The sequence below is a fragment of the Hipposideros armiger genome, unplaced genomic scaffold (genome assembly GCF_001890085.2).
Source record: "Hipposideros armiger isolate ML-2016 unplaced genomic scaffold, ASM189008v1 scaffold_39, whole genome shotgun sequence".
In the NCBI taxonomy this organism is placed as follows: Eukaryota; Metazoa; Chordata; class Mammalia; order Chiroptera; family Hipposideridae; genus Hipposideros; species Hipposideros armiger.
In genome coordinates, this window is record NW_017731389.1 from 2,218,451 (window position 1) to 2,239,235 (window position 20,785).

Sequence of the window (20,785 nt, forward strand, 5' to 3'; positions counted from 1 at the left end):
AATCCTGACTCTGCCAATTTGTTAGTCAGGTGATCTTGGGCAAATTGATTTACCTAAGCTTCAGTTTTCAGTACAATGGGCATAACCATATTTACATGGTGTTGTGAAGATTAAAGATGCTGTATGCCAATGGGGCACTCAGTAGGTTCTCAACAAGCTACAGACCTCATCACAATCATCATGATTATTGCTATTATCCAATTTGGAGACAATGTGGTGGAAAGGACTCTGGCAGGGACACAGGACTCCTCAGGAAGAATTAACTCACACCCAAAAGGAAACAGTAACATTTTTTATTAAATATTACAGTGGATCAAAAAGTACAAAATATCTCTTGCCTGCTATGTGATTGGGAAACTATTGGCACATAATACAGTATCAAAAGCAGTAATAAGTACAATTTGGAAAACATACAAAATTGAGTGTTTATAGTTGGCTCAGCATTCTTCTGGTAGTGTTTAAACTAATGCAAAGGTTACTCAATAACCTCTCCATTGGGAAACTATATAATATCACTGGGCCATGTTGCTATATACAAATAATCACCTTACAGAGCAGAGGTTACATAGCTGGAATCACCAAAAGTATACAATATTTACAACACAGGAAAATTTAAAAAAGTATAAACAGCCAAGAGATTATGCTGCTATTCTTCAGACATATTTCAACCATGGGGAGACAAGCATAATATCAAATACATCAACAGCCAACACTGGAATTTAAGTGCTCAAGATAATCATTGCAATGGTGTGGGTCTCACCAGGACAAACTTGTTCCCATTTCTCTTTTAAATTGGGACAAGAGTAAAACTGGACCAGATGGGACTTGGCTGACCACCACCAAATGTGACTTTGTGGGACACAAGTGAAGAGAAATAAATGGTTCTCTTTGAAGGCACACTACATAAAATATTTTTGTAGGATCACCTCGAAATTTCCATCAGACACACCAACACAGTGAAATACAGTACTTGAGAATTCATGCACCAGGTCAGAAAGTTGTAAAGTCAACATTGAGTTTTAACAAACCCTTCTGTATATGCCCTGATAAACAAGTGAACTTAAGAGCTTCTAGCTAGTAAATAAATAAGTCAGTCCTGTGGCAAATATTACAAGTTCCAATCACTTACTAGAATACTTAATTCTGAAACTCGGTTGGGCTGGTTTTTTTTTTTTCTTTTCTTTATTTTTATTTTTATTTTTTTATGTTGAGTTGCCAAAAGTTAAACCAGAAGTTGCATGGAAAGGCTTTTAAAAAATATTATTTAGAATCTCCAAATCTCCAGTAAATCACGGACTTAGTGCATTTTGAATTGCAACATTTCTTGGAAGCCACACTCAGTAAATAGATTTATGACTCCACTGCCAATTAGATTCCACAGTTTCCTTTACAGAACTACCAATAACAATGGTTTGATTGCACAAAGAAAGGCTTGTGCAATTCCATTCAATAATAAGGCCCCTTGAACTCAAACAATGAAAACAAAGCCCTATTTAAGACTTTTTAAAATGTAGTTCTCAGCCAATGAAGAATTCAATGGTCTTTTTGAAAGATTTCCAAGATCTCTGTTCGTAGTTTTAAAACACATAACACACTGCTTCTGTTGGGAATGTACATCCCCCATTTCTCTTTATTTGTCCTGATGTTTTGCTGAGGGTATGAGCTTCCTCAGACAGAAACAGCGAGCCTCCTCTTAGAAGAGATGAGAAAAACAAAAGCTGGACTATGTTAACATTGTTTGAAAATGGTGTGATCAAATTCCAACATGATGAAACCAGGCTGAAATCATCGCAGTGGGGAAAACAAATACCCCATATTCCAAACGGATAGGTGAGCTCCACCAGGGACAGGCTGCCCTCTCTCACCATGTTCTTTTGAGAAACGAACTCATAGAAACCACATACAGTCTAGCCCATGTCTGCTGCAGCACCAATGGAGTTTCCTTTTCTTCCATGTCCTCTGATTCTGTGACCATTCAATCTAGTGCAACTTTATTATATCTGTCCTGGCTAGCGTTTTGCCAGCTGGAATTGAGATCTTTCCCCTCTCTCTTGTGCAATAGCAGGATAATCTGCATTCACACATTTATAATCTAAATTCTACTAGTCTATCTATGGTTCTATTAAATATATATATATATATATATATATGTATATATTATTCCACAGGAAGGTAAATAATTAATTGAAGCAAATGGAACTCAATACTAGATCTCTACATTCTTTTGTTTCCACCTTTGGATATTAAGTATGTTACATTGAATATTTGGCTTCGTATCATGGAGACATTTCAATACAAATGCACAGCATGCATGGCTTCATTTAAGAGCCGCAGTTTCATTGTTTTACCTGTTTTGATTATTTTGCAGTCGAGTTACCTATTTAGAAGTTGAAAATTGTCATCAATTTTCATAGAATTAAATATCTCAGAGGTAAAAGACTTGGTTAACTATGGTTCTAATGTCTACTGGTAGTGTTGGGGGAGGGGAGAGTTGACTGGGGAGTTCATCAAAGCAGTCTTATCAGCAGGGATGGGACTTGGAAAGAAAATCACTCTCTGTATCCATCGACTTTGCAACACACTTAGAAAATGCATCCACTTTGATGTTACATCTTGGCAGCAAATGGAAACAAGCGGCAAGAATGACAATACGCATTCTCCCCATCTTTCGACCGCTTGAACAGCTGGACCCTTTCTTTCCAACAATAAATCATAAAGCGGACTGTGTTGCCAGGTGGTTACAAACAGGACACCAACCACCGTATGCGCATGCATACACATAAAACTCATGCCCCATAAACCCAAAGAGGATGACTTTCTTTAGAAATGGACTATCCAGTATGCCAATTATCCCCAAAATAGTGGCCTGGGAGGATCTTCTTGGAAACAACCAGAAACCAACTTGCCGAAGGCAACTTGACTACCTATTACTCAAAAGACCACGGCCCGGGGCACAGGTGAATGGGTCTCCAGCTAAGCTCATTTTCTTCTGGATAGTTGAGCTCCATCCTCTTCCCAACCCCCTTTCCCGGACTTTTTAAAGGGATCGGGGCCAACACCAATGTAAATCATTTTGGCTCCTGTTCTAATTTCTGAAATTCCTAAAATATCTGTGCAGCCCACAAGTATGTCCTCTAGACTGTTGTTATTCAGCAGCTTGCTGCCAGTGAGGTTTTGTTTTTATGATTCCTCTGGTATGTAGGACAGTTTCACAGCCTAGATAAGGTAAGTACAATGCTCGATATTTTCACATAACCAATACTTCAAAGCAAAGCATTTGGTCGGGCAAGCAGTGTATAAGCTCTTTCAACTATGCTATTTATGAGGAACAAAGTCTGTTTAAGTTGCGGATCTGCAAAGGAACTTTCTTTGCACTATTGTGTGTGCTCAACTGTTTCTTTTTCATTTGTTCCACTAGAATCAGTTGCTTCAATATGTAAACAATAACTTTACCACCCAAAGCTGCTCAAAATGATAAGATGTGGAAAAAATTACAAACACACATCAACAACTAGGACAGTCAGTTAGCCTTTAAAACAAAAACAAAACAAAATAAAACAAAACAAAACAAACAAAAAAAGACCTACAAACAAAAGCGATACTGTTTAATTAAAAAAGAAAAAAAGGACAAGAAGGAACTGGGAGAGGATGGAACTACCTGTATATAAATTAGGTGAGCAAACAGTGATACGGGTAGTTTTAAGAAGCAAATATATACAGTCAATTTAACAGTGTTTACTTCTCTGGATTGTTTAATAGTGTCAAAACGAAAGATCTATTGAAGTTTCACTATACATTGCATTGATTGAACCTTGGAGAGTTTTATGAAAAGAGGGGCATCCCTTGGCATATATGTTTGCCAGTCTTCCTTGCCCCTTCCTTTGAAATGCCTGCCCCTGTTTTGCTCAGATTGTTTCCTGCCCATTGGAACTCAGCCGGGGTCCTCTAAGTTCTTCCTGGATACACATAAATCCCTTCAGTAGACCCCCATGCAAAGTGAATGATCTGGGTTGCAACGGCAACTGTGTTGGAAGGGGCTCAAGACTGACCAGCTAAGAAGGCTGGTGTCATCCCAGGAAATCAGGTATGTTCACCTCCTCTCTCGGCCCCTTTGGCTGGAACTGATCTTACCCCCAGATTAGAAGAAATACTGGCTTCTAATTCTACAAGCCATCACCTCCAGGGAAAGGAGTGAAGTTCTGTTAGCCACATCATTTGGGATGCTGGGCAGAGCTGGGCTTACAGTTTTGTACTGGGGTGTACGGATGACAGCTGAGAAGATGGAAAGGCAGCTTGAGGATTTATAGCAGCTAAAGGGTAAATGCTGTTGTGCAAAAGGTCCCCGTATGAGCTTCCTACAGGTGTGGCCGCAGCCAAGTGTCTGTACAGCTGCTGAGAATTTGTTGGCGATGTAAAAATTCCTCTTTGCATCACAAGCGAGTGGAAAGCCAGGGGCTGCATGAGTGGGGAAAGCACAGTCTGGTTTTTCAAGTACTGCAGAGAATGAGAATACCCCGCTGGGAGCCTGGAGTTCAGGCCCGAGTTACACAAGTTCCCAGAATACAAACCTGGGAAGATAGGGGAGGAGAGGGGGAGCTTGTGGCCTTCCGACGCACCCCCTGAATGCCCACCATGCACTGCCTTGCTGCCTTCGCTTTCCTGCTCACAGGCCTTCTCCTTCCCAGAGACCTCCTTGGATGGGTCCAGAGGAGACACTGCCCGTGCCTTTTTCCCAGCAATCACGAGGTCCAAATCCTCCAGGCTGCGCTTTATTGGACGTGCTGCACCAATGTTCTGGGGGCTCATTTTCCGGTGCAGGATAGGGTGGACCATGCCTTCCATCTTCCTGAAATTCTCCAGTCTCACATGGTGAGGTTTTCCCGATCGTGAGAGTGCTTCGGGGTATTTTTTAGGGGCTGACAGGGTCATGGGTGATACCCGACAGGCTTTGGGGTGACAGTCTCGACTCTGGCTGTTCATGACCTGGAACTGGGAGATGCCTTTGGCCTCCTGGGGCCCTGCGGCCGAGTGGGCCAGGCCCAGGACCTTACCAGTGGGTTTGTGTGGGTTCTTGGGAAGGCTCAGATCTGTTGGCTGGTCATCTGTGGTGGCTTCTGTGGCAGCCGACTTTTTGTCTTGCAGATGTAGAGACGCGAGATAATTTACATGGAGCTTCTCTTGGTGTTTGTGGGAAGAAAAAGAACTGTTTTCTGATTCCCTGTGCATGTCCCTGCAAGGGTACTTGGATGTCTGTTCGTTATGAAGATGATGCTCGGTGTGTCTATAGAGGCTGTGCAGGTGAGGAGACGAGTAGAAATCAGCCAGGAAGCTGGGCATGTGAGAGTGGGGGAGCGCCCTCTTCTCTAAGAGTTTCTCCTTGCCCTCCTGAATTTCTTGCTTCAGCACATAGGAGTCAGCAAGGGGGCTGAAGTGGTGCTTGGAGAAGCTGCAGCGGTGGGGATCCGATCGACTCAGTTTGTCATGCTTAAAAATGTCGCTGATGCTCTTTCTGTCTTCCGAGGGCTTGCTTCTTAAACTCTGCACATGCTGGATGACCGACGGCCGGCTGACCGCCATGTGGTCCGTGCTTTGGCCGTGGTGGGCCTGCGACAAGCCCGAATACAGGTCGTCCCTCGCAATCAGTTTCTTTTTGCTGATCAAAGGTGGTGGGGAGCCATAGGGGTAGCTGCTGGAGAGGCTGGCCCCACTCACTTGAGACAAAAGCTTTTTCTTGGCCAGTGGAGACATGATGCCTGGGTTGCCCCTGGAGTAGAGCAAGGGGGTGTAATTAAGTCCATGGTTCTCATTCATGGGCCCAGTCAAATCTTTGTCTTTGAACATGTCAAATGACTGCACCACCAGGACCTTCGGGGTCTGCTTCAGTGCATTGTGGATGTCATCGCTGCCCAGCTGATCCACCTTCACAGTGCAGTTGGCGATGTAATCCGCCATTGCGGGCACTTTGTCGTCCTCCATCTCGCTCTGGTTGGCCAGCGGTGGCTGCGTGGTGGGGAAGCCGGAGAAGGATGTGTCTTGGAGTTCATTTTCAGAGCTCTCTGTAAAGCAGCAGGACTTGGGTTCTTGTTTTGAGTCCACAAGAGCACTGGGAGAGGTGAGAGACTGTTTGCCAACACCTGGATCCCTTTCTGGGGCCGCAGGGGCACCCAGGAGTGCAGGCGCAGGCCCCTTCTCTCCCGCCTCCTCTGCCACCTTCTCACTGTTGGCACCTTGATCTGTTTCGTTGTCCTTTTCTGGGTCTGCTGTGGACACCAGGGTCCTCGCTGCAAAATCCTGGTAGCCTTCTATTTTTTTCTTCCCGTCTGCTGCTGGGAGAGGCTCAGTGATGCTTTTCTGGTTTAAAGTCTCTGGTTCCTTCTCTTGCTCTGATGAAACCTGATAAAATATTATAAAGCAGCCAGAAGTAAGTCAAACGCATTGACATATTTTCTATGAAATAAAACATTACACACAGCAGTTTTTCTTGAAAACAGGTTTATCAATCTGCTCATGGAGGCTCTGTAAGGCTTTATCACTCCCCAATCACAGCTCTAAACAAAGAAATCTAAATTACAGAAACATTAGGGGAAATATGCATATTCACTTAGTCCCTTATGAGACACCGATCAAAATATCAAAGTGTTATGTACTGATGGTATACAATCATATCACTTCTTGATTCTAATATATAGTTTAATTCTGAGGTTGTCTTTTTGTCAAATCAGTCAATTATCCAAATGGGTTTTAAATTACATGTTGTGCTTTATGACACTTTAGAGAAAGATTTTTTTTCAGCATCTCTCTTTCAAAAATCTAACCAACTCCATGTCAACAACAAACAACAAATTCACTATAACTCCTTGCCTTTCTTTGAGAGAGCAAATCCTGTCCTAATGTGTCCAATATGATGCATAAAATTAGTGATGCTTAAGTGTTAATAATTTCTACTCAGTGCCATATGACATGCAGATAAAGCTAAAATATTGAAAAATTATGCAGATGCAATGGCAGCCTGTCTACCTGAGGGACAGAAGGACTCTAAGTCCTCCTTGGCTGCAACAAACTACATTTCTATTAAAGCTAAAATGAAGTTGTCAAAATTCAGGCAGTAAGCGTCACCACAAATACAGCTTTTCTGTTCATTGACATAAATTGTAGTCAATGAGATGGGTGCTCTTTATGTGTCCCTACTGACAGAAGTTGTGGGTACAATTCGACCCATTCATTGCATTATGTAGCTGAGCAAACTTTGACCTTTGAAGGTCATTTTAACTTTCCATCTGTGACCCAGCTGACTGACAAGCTCTTTCAAAACTTCTGTCATTCTGCCCCGACATGTCTTAATGGAGAACACTCCCGAAACAGTTGTATTGAACTGATCATTTTCCCCCTCATCCCTTGAAGGTTATTCTTCTTTGTTAAGAACTGTCAACCGTATTAGTATCTTTGGGTAAGACTGAGGATGCTGGTGTAGGAATGCATAGAAACAAAAATTTTAAGGAATCACACCCACTTCATAGATATTTCTGCTTAAACCCACTTAACGATATCCCTGTTTTTCAGGGATGTGTGATACCTAAGGGTCCTTGCTTATCATCTTTCATTTTTTTTTGGTTCTAATAACTGCCTTTTCCAGTACAAATATCATTACTTGTTCTACGTTAACAATCCTCATTGGTGTCTTGAGCTTGTTATATATTACATGAAAATACAGAAAAATGAGTATGGCAAGGGAAAAAAAGCAAATTACATTTAAATGTTGGTTTCTGATGGGACTGTAGTTTGCCATGGGGCTATAGGGGTACTCAGTCCCACTGAAGTTCCTGTGACTTAGGCCTTCAGTTACATGGAGTTCTATGCTTTTAATTGTAAACAGGTTTAGGGGGTCTTTGACAGCTAGGCAGAAAAAGGTAAACGGTCCTTTTTCTAGAATGACATTTTATGATCTGCCTTAGTGTGTTAAATGGTATCTTCCTATCATGCAACTTGTAGTCCAATTACCTGAAGATAGTGAGTTTGGCTAGGAGGGCTTCATAAACCCTCTTATCTCCACTGAGTTCACTGCTTCATGTTGAAAACAGCAAAAATTGTAAACAATGAAAACAATGATGACAACAATAAAACTCCACACACATAATCCATGAGAGGAAATACACCTGGTCGATTACATGGGTCTCTGTTGGGAGGTGGGGTACAATTCTCACAACAAGGTCAACCTTGGAGAGGGTGTGTGGTTCCAGATAGTTTGGATAACCTGATCATGATAACCTTCGGCACTCAAGACCCTGAAGGGAACTGTTGGGAACTAAAGGAAACTGGGAGCCTTAAGGCTTTAAGGGTTTCTATGGATTACACGAGGTCAGACTCTACTCCTGACAATGGTCATTTCCTAAGCTGATGGGTTCGGGGCCTGGGCTCAGGATTCCTTCCGCAACTCACAAACCAACTGTTTCAAACTCCATCCCCAAAGTGGAACCATTCAAAGGTCAGCTGGCCTCTTGGTCCTCAGTTTGTCCCCTGGTGCTTTGGCAATGCTGTACATATGGTATCTAATAGAGCTCACTGATCCAAAACCCTATAATAAATCACCAGGCCAACGGGATAAAGGAGGACTGGAATGTAAGCCTTAACTTGGAATTTCCTTGCTTTTGGCCATTTATGTGGCAAGTCTGCAGATGTTTAGAAATCTCTTCATCATCTCCCCCAGCTCCCCGTTTTTAATTACTAGAGCTTAAAATAATTGTGAAACAAAAATAAAAACAAAAATAAATGTCTTCTTGGTATTAATACTATCTTCTTACACAGGATTCAGTTGGGTGAGTTAAATTCTAGTTAGGAGGTTGTCATGTGGTGTGTGTGTGTATGTGTGTGTGTGTGTGTGTGTGTGTGTGTGTGTGTGTGTGTGTGTGTGTGTGTGTTTGTGTATTTTAAAACCAGTGTTTAATTAGGGAGTCTCTTATGTGTTCATTATAAACCTTAGTTTTAGGGGGTGTTTAATATCAGTAACAAATTCCCTCTGGGGTTGAATCCTAGAACATACTGTCTCCAAATGTGGATGCTATGTTGTTGTTTTTTAATTTTTGGGTTTTTTTTATGGGCAACAGGGCCTTTATTATTCATGTTGAAACACAGCCCAGATCAGCCTCCATGACTGGCCATATGCTGACAGTGATGGTTTCCACCAAAGAACTGTTGGGGGCTGCGGGTAGCTGGGGCTTGTTTTAAAAGGTTCAGAAACTACCTGTTAACGTGAGAGATAATAATGGTTTCAGAGGAACCATTTCAAAATTTCCCCATAAATAATATGTACTTTAGATATTTCTAAATTGGTCTCAACCCAAGGCTGTTGCACAGAGGTCGATTATAGGAGGCAAACAAATCTCTAAAGTTTTCGGGACAGTCTTGCAGACATACAGCACATTCATTTCAATGTCCTTCCCTGCTAGATCCCACGAAGCATGATTTAAAGTCACACTACCTCCTCAGATAGGCTGGTTGTAAAATAGCAAAGAAACCCCATCTTTCAAATTGGAGTCCCTTGGCTTCACACAGCTGAAGCTCTGGCTCCTTCTATCTCAAACTCAGCATTGACTAGCCATTTTCTACAGGATGTTCACATCTTTCTGGGTCCTATTTTTGGCCTATCCCACTCAATACCACGCACTGCCTTTCAGCTCCCAAGCACACTGAAAGGTCCACTCTTTGGGGGACTGTGAAGGTGAGATGATTTGATTTTGTCATCTCACGCTATAGCTGTGTGGGGACACAGCTATGGATGCAGGGCTCCAGGAGACCCCGAGGCAGGACCCAGCTCACAGAGGTATTTCTGTGCAGGGGAGCAACTCACCTCGGATGTATCCTGGGGCTTTGGGGCATTCTCTTTTTCTTTCTTGCTCTTAGGGATTTCATGTTTGATGCGTTTGGTTCCTGATACTTTTGTTTTATTCTCATTTTCCTGTGAGCTGTTCTCCTGTTTCCGAGGTTTGATTGGAGGCAGGGGTTTATCTTCCTCTCCTTTAATAAACCTTTCATATGGCAGGATTAATCTAAAATGATATCAGAAGAGATGATCAATCAGGGGAGGTAATTCCATTAGCGTTGATGCTGTGGGTTTATTTTCTTTTCTCAGTACAAGTGATTTATTGCATGACTTCATCTCCAATGACACCAATGCTTTTTAGAAACGTATTCCATAGTTTAGTGATATACTTCCCTGGTCAAAACCAGTACCTGCTTTGCAAGACCTCTTTCTGGTTTTGTGAATCTATACACCAAGGATACCAATAGAAGCATCCAAGGTTACGTCATCATCACTTCCCATGGAACTGGGCTACTAAGTGCCAAGAACAACATCACAACAATAATAGCAGCAATAATGATAGCTGCTGCTCATTTGTCATTCTGCCAACAACTACTTACTGAGCACCTACTATGTGTTAGGCAGTGTTCTAAGCACTGAGATATAGCAGCAAATAAAAGATCCAAAGTTCCTGACTTCATAAGGCTTATATTCTAGTAAGTACTAGTATTTGCCAGATAATATCCTAGGTATACAATATGGATTATTTCATGTAATCTCTATAACATCTCTATGGTAAATTACCATATTATTTATTAAAATCATACATATGGAATAATAATAATAATTACTATTATTAAGGAGACAACTGAGGCCCAAAAACGTTAAATAATTTGCTTAACAGTAACACTATTTGATAAAAGTGGAATTTAAACCTAATTCTGCCCATCTCCAAAGTTTTTATTTTCTTTCATGTCAAAATATAGACCAGACATTTAAGATAAAGAGATTAATTGGAGGCAAACACAGCGTGGCTGAGAGACAGGTGCTTATCCAGCAGCTCAGAGAGGGGGTAGGTGACTCCAGCATGAGGAGCTCTGTTTTGGGGTGTCAAGTAAAAAGGAGCCCCCATGAGAGGGAAGGTGGACCAACCACTCCAGCCACAAAAATCAGAGGGCTGAAAAATTCAAGCATTTTAATTACATAACTTTTTAAACAAGTACAGAAAATTGCTCTAAAAAGAGAAACATCAAACGGGCTCTAGTTTTAATCTGTTTCCCCTTTGTGCCGTAGCTCTTGATCTGAAAGGGAAAAATAGCTGATGTAATTAAAAGGGATGGATTGCATTACAATCTCAGTTTCAACTTCAGTGATTAAAGTTTTTATAATGCATTTGGTATGATTAATGACTCACTGTGGGATTAATACAAGACTCAGCCTTAAAAATATGAACTTTAATACAGCAAACATAATTTGTTTTAAATAAGACAAGTTGACTCAATGAAGAAAATGTACTTGGCTTCCAAACAACATAAATCTGTTCAAATATCGGGAACCCTAATTATTTTTAAACTAAAACTCCCAGGCAGAAAGTTCTTTGGTTTGGATATTTGTTAGCTATCCTGAAATTGGTTTCTAACTATGCAATTTAGGTCTCCACTACTGAAACATACACAATGAACGGTTCAGGTTGGCAAGTACAGACATGGGGACATTTGCAATCATAATATTTCACTCTTTAATAAATACCAGGTAAATGATGAGAAAAATCAAATCCCAATTTATAGCATATTAGGAACAAAATTCATTGACCAAGCATGCTCAGGCAAGGTATGTGCAAGGAGGCGTGAATAATAGTTTTGAGCCCCACATCTGGCAATGGGCCAGCCATGAAGAGCAACACAGCCCTTGGGGAATAGTTATCTTCAGATCCCATTACAAACTGAGTTTAAACATGTTACAGCTGCTAAAACTGGAAACTGTTCTCTCCATGCAGACTTACTAAAATAATATATGGCTGCCAAATACCTGCTTCCCACTGTAATATTACAGTTAATGTTTATATAATAAAAAGCACAACTAAGCAGAAGAAGAGAGAAAAAAGCAATCTTGTTTATACTTGAATTTATTTTGTCTCCTCTGTAAAGTCCCCAGCATTCTCCCCAATTCCTTTTATCTGTGTGGTTCTGCCAGGGACTTTATCCCCTTCACCATCGGCAGGTTGGGGATTTCTATCCGGGAGTGAAATGCATTGAATATTTTAAACTGAAAAAAAAAAAAAGATTTGAAATTGACGTAATGAAAACATATTTTTGTTTTGGGGGCAGATAGGTTTGTTTTACTTCTGTTTGGTTGTCATGGAAACCCAAGGAGCATTGAAGTCTGGATATTCCAATGGTTACTATGCTTCCCTCCAACTACATTCTCTAATTGAGACGGTGACACCATTAGAGACCCTCTTCACTGAGAAGGATGACAGCATTACCTCGGAGGAGTATGGGGAGGAGGATGAGAGGAAGCAGAGAATTGGGTGGGAGAGACACCCAAAGTGGGCCCCAGAGAACCCCTCGCCTCAGGTTCTGACAGTAGTCCTGGGCCAACCCAGCTCTCTAGATGGGTGCTAAGGAGACTCTAATTTCCTTATACAATTTTCGAAAGTCAAGAGGCAGGGCAACATTTCCATTGCATTTCTTTTTTCTTTTCTTTTCTTTCTCCCCATCCCCCCACCTTTGCTCAACTCCCTCAGCAGCTGGCTGGCGGACAGCAGTGAAAAATACATTTCACTTTGCTGGTCAAAGGCCTAAAGCCAGAAGCAGGAAATCTGGAATTAAATGTTTCTTGTATCTGGAAAGAGGCATGACTAAGGTAAAACCGAATCCAAACACAAGCAAGGCTTCCAGAGGGGAGTGAGTGTGTGTGTGTGTGTGTGTGTGTGTGTGTGTGTGTGTGTGTGTGTGAGAGAGAGAGAGAGAGAGAGAGAGAGAGAAAGAGAGTGAGAGAGTGTGTAAAGGTCAACTGAGTGGTTTTTTTTTCCGTTCTAAATCACTGAAAGATAATTATAGTGGCTTAGAGAAAAAAAGGCTCCCAAAATAAAACAAGAAAGGCAGCAGCTAAAAGGAAACAAGTAGAAATATGACAAACTAAGCTACTGAAGAACAGGGCATGGTCTCTCACACAAGCACCAAAACAATTGCTGTTCATATAGAGATTTCCGTTCGGTGTGATTTTCACTGAATGTTTTTTCAGTTATCCTGTCATGGTACAACACAATTACCCCACAGGATATGATCTTATCATTTGATTATTAGAAGTTTTTACATTACAAGAGGACGAAAGCTAGTACAGGTTTCTGAACATTTAAACGGTTAACGTACATGTGGTAACATTAAAAACAGGTTAGCCAATATGAGGTCAGTGTTGCCCAATGCAGGAAGCTGAGTAGGTTAGTACTGTGTAAAGAATTTAGTATAATACAACATGCCTGTGCCTTGAGGATGATTATTCCTCAAATATTTGTAGTACAACAAAGATTTAATCAGCTTCTAAACTGCACAGATAAAAGCAAAAATGCACCCCAACCCCCAAGAACTCATTACACACGAGAAATATTTTCAATGCACTGCAACTCTAAGAATATGGGTTGGGTTTTTTAGGTGGGTGGAAGTAATGGGCAAAAGAAGCAATATGTTCATTAGAAAATCCAGAGAGATCCCTCCTCCCCCAATCTACATCCAGTCTTGGGATTGAAAGCTGGGCAGATAAATGGGTCTTTATTATTATATAGATTTTACATTTAAGATTAGCAAAATGCTTATTTATGATGCTATTAATGATCTGAAATAGGTAAGCCATCATGTATTAAAAAATAACATCTTTCCATAGGCATAAGATTTGTAGCAGCATGAGATTTTTTTTTTTCCCTAGGAATAATACAAGAATAACATTTTCCACCCCAAAGCAGAAACAGTAGGGGAGCTTTTGCTATCACGGAGATTCTTATTAAATTCAGTCACTGTGAAAAGCAAGATTTTTTTGTCCTTCCCCTTTTTTCTTCTTTAAAATAAAGATGACTTAAAATCAACCCAAATTAAAATGAACAAATCAATGGCATTATAACCTTGATTTATTAGTGCCTGAGCCACTAAATTATCATCAAACAAGAAATCGCTGGTTTGAAGAGATTTCGGCTTTGTTAAATCTCAAGTTAAATAATGGTGCTCCGTGTACTTGGTTTTTAGACTTGCCTCATCTGATATTATGAAAAATTCAATACATTTCTCTACAGCAGAAGTCAGGGGTCAGCAAATCTATTACTGTAATGTAAGTAATCTGGCAACCTGCCAACTCTTTCTCCCTTTTATTATTTTTTTAAACACCAAGGCAGATAATTTTATATTTACAAATTCTAAAATCCTCAAGGGCCTTGCCTCTCTCTCAACAAAAAGCAGCAAGCAGCCTCACGTTTGAGAAATGTATATAGCACATGTCCTCGCCATTTGCATTTCATACAAAAGAAGAAAAGACCCTTCATCTTCATTAGGCAACATTCCCCTCCCTTCCCCCATAGGCAGGGGGGAAATAATGTCAAATCGCATCTGAGCAAGTAACCACTAATGTCTCCTGTATTGATTAATGCTTACACGGAATGACTGAACTTTTGGGCCAAAACATTTAGCAAACAGTGCTTAAGAGGAGAAATGAGAATCCATCTATTTATAGAGCTCTGAAAAATGATATTATAATAATGTCTGGAACTGATTCAATCTGGAGAGTGGGGGAAAGAAATGGGAAATCTTTAGGGTTGTATTTGAACCTCACTCTAGTTACTTCATAGGTACTTTTATGGTATCAAAACAGCAAAAAATTCCAGACCCCGAAGATCTGCTGGCTCTGGGAACAGAACATTTTAGGAGCAGAGGGGAATAAAGTTGGTGTGCATGTCAGGGCGAAAATGCTACTATCGTTATACTACTAGGTATTTTCGTGGCAGTAGGAATAAAATGACATATTGGTTCTTCTGGGGCTTCGGACCTAATCTGATCCCAAAAGGAGTCGTTACACCTCCAAGTTGATTCCGGGGTTGATAAATTCTAAGGCTTGGCCAGACATTTCCCTTCTCAGCCAGAAATTGAAAATATAACTTCACTGCAAAGTGTGGGAAGCAATCTTTCACCAAATATGAAGCCAATAAAAGGTATTTTTCTGTTTTGAAGATGAAGTACACACATTTGTTAAGGTTCTGAGAAGGATAGAGAGTTTCTAATCTCACATACTATTTACCTTTCAGGGTTCCAGACCATGACTCTAAAAAATGGCAGAAGAACATTTGGGCAGTGAGCACCAAAACAAAAGTCAAATACACAAACGTGCTATGTCAGTGTGCACAGAAGTGAGAAGGATCCCTCCGTGGGCACAATGCTCATTGAGTACACTGAGCACAACTGTGCTGTGTTGGTCCTGTTGTTTCAAAAGCCAAGCTCCCTCTGAGAAATGTGTGGGCTCCGGATAAATATCTTCTCCGTTTTATGGTGTGAGCTTCAGTAGAGCAGAAAAAAATAGTGTGCAGGGTGAGGAGCAGACTCTCAGTAACCATGAGAGCTGAGAAAGAGGCCTCTGGTGTCACCTTCCAACAGACAAAGATGTGAACTGAAAGCTTAGCGCACTGAACCATGGAGGGAGGCGCCCCGCTGGCATGTTGGCCACAGGGAATAAGCCTATGGTGGGACCCACTGAAGCCAAGAAAATGGCAGGAAACTGCCACATGGATTCTGTGTAAAAGACAGCTTGCCCATGAGCTATCAAGGGTATACTGTATCAAGCTTTTTAAAGAGGACGTACTTATAAATAGCATCATTTGTGTTCTATGCTAAGATACCTAAAATGTATGTGGTCTATGGCTATCAACAACAAAACATGGACTCTTGTCTTCAGTAAAGCTCTTCCCTGGGGAAATGATCTGCTCCCCTGGGAGCTTCATGACCTTCTCAAGGGGCAGCGGAAGATGAACCAAAAAAAAAGCTTTTTGAAGGTGTTAATTCCATTTGGCCCTGGAAATGGTGGGAGAGTTGTTCTTAGGCCTACTGATAACTCTGATACCTTCCTCCAAGGTCCTGCAGTGACTAGGACCCAAACTAAGCAGAGAGAGGAAAGAAAGGTACATGGTGCCAAACCCAGCAAGATGGTGGCTTGACTCCCATAAAGGTATGTCAGTGTGAGAAAAATAGCTCAAGGACAACAGGTCCCTTGAATTGGAGTTACATGAGCTACGGAGGCCTGGATTAGAGGTGAGGTGGGAGGGTGGGGAGAAAAACTTCAGTCTCTTCTTACATATTGATTAGTCATTACAATACAGCCGCCATGTATTAAGTTCCTATATTGATACTAAGGACTTCGTATGTCTTAACTTCCACCATTACAAAAACAATTATCCACAGGTATATTATTTTATCACTTTATGATAAACTGAGGTTCAAAGTTAGGTGATTAAATGACTAGTCAAAGACATCCAGCCTATTAAGTGCCAAAATTTGAGATCAAACCCAGATCCGCCTGCCTCTGCTAGTCCAAGCTGCCTTTATATCAGCAAGGTTGCTGTGCATCTTCAAACATTGTCTGAGAAACACCAACATAGGGGAGATACTGAAATCATCACCCCTGGATTAAGAGAATTCCAAGCTCCTAAGGAACTGTCTAAGAAATCAGAGTGAGCATTCTCCTCAGAGACAACAGACCCACATGGAAATAAAGGATGAACCCTCTACCACAAAAGCAGCCCTATGGCTTGGGCACTGGGCACACTAATGCTTTTACAATGTGCTACAACTCTCCAAAATGTAGTAACCCTAGTTAGGTCGGCCCAGCTTGATGTTGGATGGAAAGAGAAACTCAAGAACCATATCCACCATGAATTCCAGCCTACAACACTTAATCTTCCCATGTCTAAGGTTCCCTTAGTCTGTCTCCCCAGCTAGACTGAAAGCCCCTAGGGGGCTCTGCCTCTGTGGTGCCTCCCTGCCACTTGTAAGAGTGTCTAGATTGATGTTAGTTAGCCTCATGGCTTTCAAATGAAGACCACACTGAAGAAAACTCAAATGGATGTAAGAAAGGCTGACTTTAGGCCCCAGGGATTTAAATACAGGCTCACAACAGAGGACATGGACCCATCAACAGTCCCTAGCCCTCCACAATGCCAGCCAGCCAAGATGGCAGCAATTACTCTCCTCAATGAGGAAACAATGACTAACTCAGAATCAAGTTGGGTGGATCCGTTTCAAGGGGAGATGAAGATTATTTCAAGAATAATAGACAAGTCTAACTACAGTGTTGGCAACATGACGTGTACCCCCACAAATGAAGGCAGGCAGTGTCCATATGTAAAAACAGGCAACGAGCTAGTGCATTTAAGTTCTATGCATGTGACATACCACGGATTCCAGAGCTTCTGAAATGTTCAACAGTTCCCCCAAACATTTATTATTTTGATCAAACTTTGTAATAACTTGTACAAAAACAAAATGTTCCAAGAGGTTTTCAGTGGAAGAGTAAAGGATATATTTTAATGGTAAACAATTACATTCTTCTGTCATCTGATACTTTTTTTTCCCCTTTCCTTTTTGGAAACATGCTTTCTGAATTTTCAATAGTTCCTTTGTGAAGGCATCTGTTACTCACATAATTGAAAAGATGTTTGTGCAGTGGCATGCTTGAGAGTACAGTTATTTAATCTTAATGATAAAGCCCCGAGGACAGAAAATCATAAGTAGAAACCTCTTGTTATTTATCAAAAAGAAAAGGGGCTAAGACACCTAATCTATTCTCAAATTTAAATTCATGCTTGATGAAAACTATCAATAAAACATGGGACCTGCAAAGTTTCTTATATACGATAGCTAGGTTCAAAGGGACCTGGGGAGTGGGGGGGATAGGGTGAAAACAAAAATGAGACAATAAAGGAGCTTGACAAAGAAAAACTGCTGTTTGGCAAGCTTTTTTTTTTTTTTTTTTGGGTCAAACAAAGAACTTGCTGTAGTTTACAGCATGACATACACACTTGATTAGTTTGTGCCTGAGGGTGTTTTTACACTCAACTGTGTAAACTCCAACTTCTATTAATTACAACTTGCATTTAGAGGCAAATTTAAGAATTTTTAAATAGAGATTTTTTTTTTCAGAGGCTGTTGTTTATTTTTTTTTAAAACAGAAACCAGTTTTTCTACTCCAGGGCCTGGCTAGGGTTTTGTTTTCCTTTTTAAAAGTTTCTGGAAATATCCAGGCATTGGAAAGTTATCAGAGCATTTTAGGCATGCTGAGTGATACGGAGGAAGGCTCTTGCTTATGAAATTACCTGACAGTCCTTTAGGGAGAAATTCTTTACAGATGATAAGAAGCTATTCCAGGCATAGGGTACTTACACCCACCCAACTCAGGTCCTTCGTAAGAACAAGCTTACGGAGGTGTAGACGGAAGAGCAGCAGCTCAGCCTCAGCCTACCTAAATCTCAGTACCTTGTGTCAGATTTCCTGGGCTGCTGGCTGTTGATAAGGGCCAGAAGGCCTCTTGTGGGCTGGGGGAAGGGGAGGTGAGATGCCTGGGTGGCAGTGTTGCAGAGGTGTTACGAATAAGAGTATCCACTGGCCAGAGCCTCCACTATCAGGACAGTGTTTAGAAAGGAGATGCAAGTCCATAAATTGATTGGACAACCCAACCATGGTGAGGAGGGGGCTTGGTCTACCGATTGGACCTCAGGGCAAGAGGGTTAAAAGACATTGAGAGGATAAACGACAATACCTGCTTTTGGTGTATCCAAGTTAGAAATTCAGCCTTAGAACTTCCCTGACAGCCCCTTCCACCACCTCATTCCCTCCTCTGTACATGTGTATTTCCTAGAGGAAACTGTCCTTTTTGTTTGGGTTTAATTTAATTCACTCAACCCTTAAGTCCCGAATCCCTGTTATGTTCATGATGCTGTGTGGGTGTCCTGGGGAGTCTCAAGGAAAGCAACACTACACTCTCTTGGCCCTCAAAAATAGCTTCTTTACCGTTCTTGAATTCTACTACTGAATTATTTTGGGCAATGTTATGATGATCCGTCTTAAGTTCTAACCCAACCTCTTTCAGAGTCTAGTGCCTTCAAATTCTAGATCCTCCTGGAAGACTTAGCTCATGCCAGTTGGCACTTCTTTCTCTCTCTGGTCCATGTTGAAATTATTATTTGTAGGTATTACTTATTTACCTAAGGTTTTTTTATAGCCTTAAATATTTAATTCCTTTTCATGTAGGTATGGGCTATGAGTTGGATCATATGATAAGTTAGGTAAGCCAAACACCTCCCAGTTCTAATGCATTGGTAGTAGTGCTGGGGGTGCCATATTGGGAAGAATTCTGAGGCTGAGCCTGGGCTTGCAGGAAGTAGCACCACGTTCCCTTAGCAATCTCTGCCATGAATGTGGTAGCATGGGCACCTCCTCATTGTTTGCCAGCCCTACTCTAAACTCTTTGGTTCATACATTTTCAGTGTCTCTGAGAATGTTTGGCACATGATAGACATTCAAAAAATACCACTGGTTGGGGCCGGCCGAGTGGCTCAGTTGGTTAAGAGCTCGCTCAAGAGTTTGAGCTCTGAGCAACAGCGGTTCGAGTCCAGCCCGAGCTGAGCAGCNAAGAGTTTGAGCTCTGAGCAACAGCGGTTCGAGTCCAGCCCGAGCTGAGCAGCTGCTGAGCTGCCAATAGGTAGCAGGATGGCTCAGCTAAAAAAAAAATTTAAAAAAAAATACCACTGGCTCTTGAGGGCAGCAGTGAAGGAAAAAGGCAGCCAAGCAAATGGCAAATCTATTTTGCCCAAGAAACTGGCCCCTAGGAAAGGGTTTCTTACCAACTTCAAACATAATCTTAGGCTACACTGATAGATTGACACTGCTTACATCCCCAAAAGTACTAGAGGCCACATCTGGACTAGATGCAGGTATTCTGAGTGACACAAATTGGAGGTATCCACCCAAGAGCAAGCCAAGCTGGAGAAGGTCCATAAATCCTGCTCTGAGGCTTAGCTGAATGGAACAGGAAGACCTGAATTTAGAGAGAGTCTTTGCCAGGCGTATGGTGGTAGGTACATCAATCACCTAGAAAAAGGGAGCACGTGGAGCAAGGCAGCCCCAAAAGGCAAGGTGGGGGTCCATGGAGAGCCACAGAAGGTGTTTAGATCAGCACGTGGGAGTGTTTGGACAAAGGGTGCCTTCAACTGTGGTGTGTCTTCCTTGCCCTTCCACCACGGGGCGTTTTAAGCAGAGGTTGGATCAGCCCAGTGCCAAAGCTAGCTCAGTCCTTATGGAGCTTGGCAGCCTGGGGGCTACATGTTGCCCACGGGCAGATTTAGGTTAGCTTACATACAACCTTTTCAGACATGTTGGAACCACTATTTGTAAGTCAGGTGATTTCACATAAAAATTATCTCGAGAACAAGGAAAGTCTGGAAGCCCAGAGACTGTACCTGCCCAAGGCATCAATGTTGGCTGATCCCTCGGGTCTTCCCTGGCCTGGGCTGTGTGTGCCAGTTTCCCACCGTCCCGCCTGGGCACCTGTGCGACCTGTGCTACCTGCCGCCATAAACACTTGAGTTTGTGGCCACTGGTGCACAGCAGTGCTTCTCCAATGACCTGGGGTGAAGGACCCATTTTCTAAGTGTCCCATCTGTTGCCTACTGTTACTTTTGTAAAACACCATAAAAATGAATTACTAGAAAAAGACATTTTTAAAAAAATACATAATACGAGCCCCATTTTTTATTAGATGCAACAGATATGAAATGGTTCTGGCAGATTGCTAGGTAAGTATATCAATGCTTATTTGCAGTTACTGTGCTTGGCTCACTATGGCCTAGTAGCAAACAGTTCACAGATGGGTCAGAAAACCTCAGTGAGTAACACTGGTCTAGAAGATTGCTAAGGGACCTCTCAACCCTGAAATGCTGCGATCCTGCCTGTGGCTTTCTGG

At 41.7% G+C, this 20,785-nt stretch overlaps 1 protein-coding gene across 2 annotated transcripts in view; it reads right to left on the reverse strand.

The window, feature by feature from the left end:
* Positions 1-277: 277 nt before the first annotated feature.
* Positions 278-20,785, reverse strand: part of ARID5B (AT-rich interaction domain 5B) — a 183,353-nt gene continuing 162,845 nt past the window's right edge. For both annotated transcript variants that reach the window (XM_019638412.1, XM_019638413.1), the window contains 2 exons: positions 9,845-10,043; positions 278-6,393 (listed from right to left, as the gene is read on the reverse strand). In XM_019638412.1, coding sequence (XP_019493957.1) covers positions 4,240-6,393; positions 9,845-10,043 — 2,353 coding nt within the window. In that variant the 3' untranslated portion in view covers positions 278-4,239. The remainder of the gene's footprint in view (positions 6,394-9,844; positions 10,044-20,785) is intronic.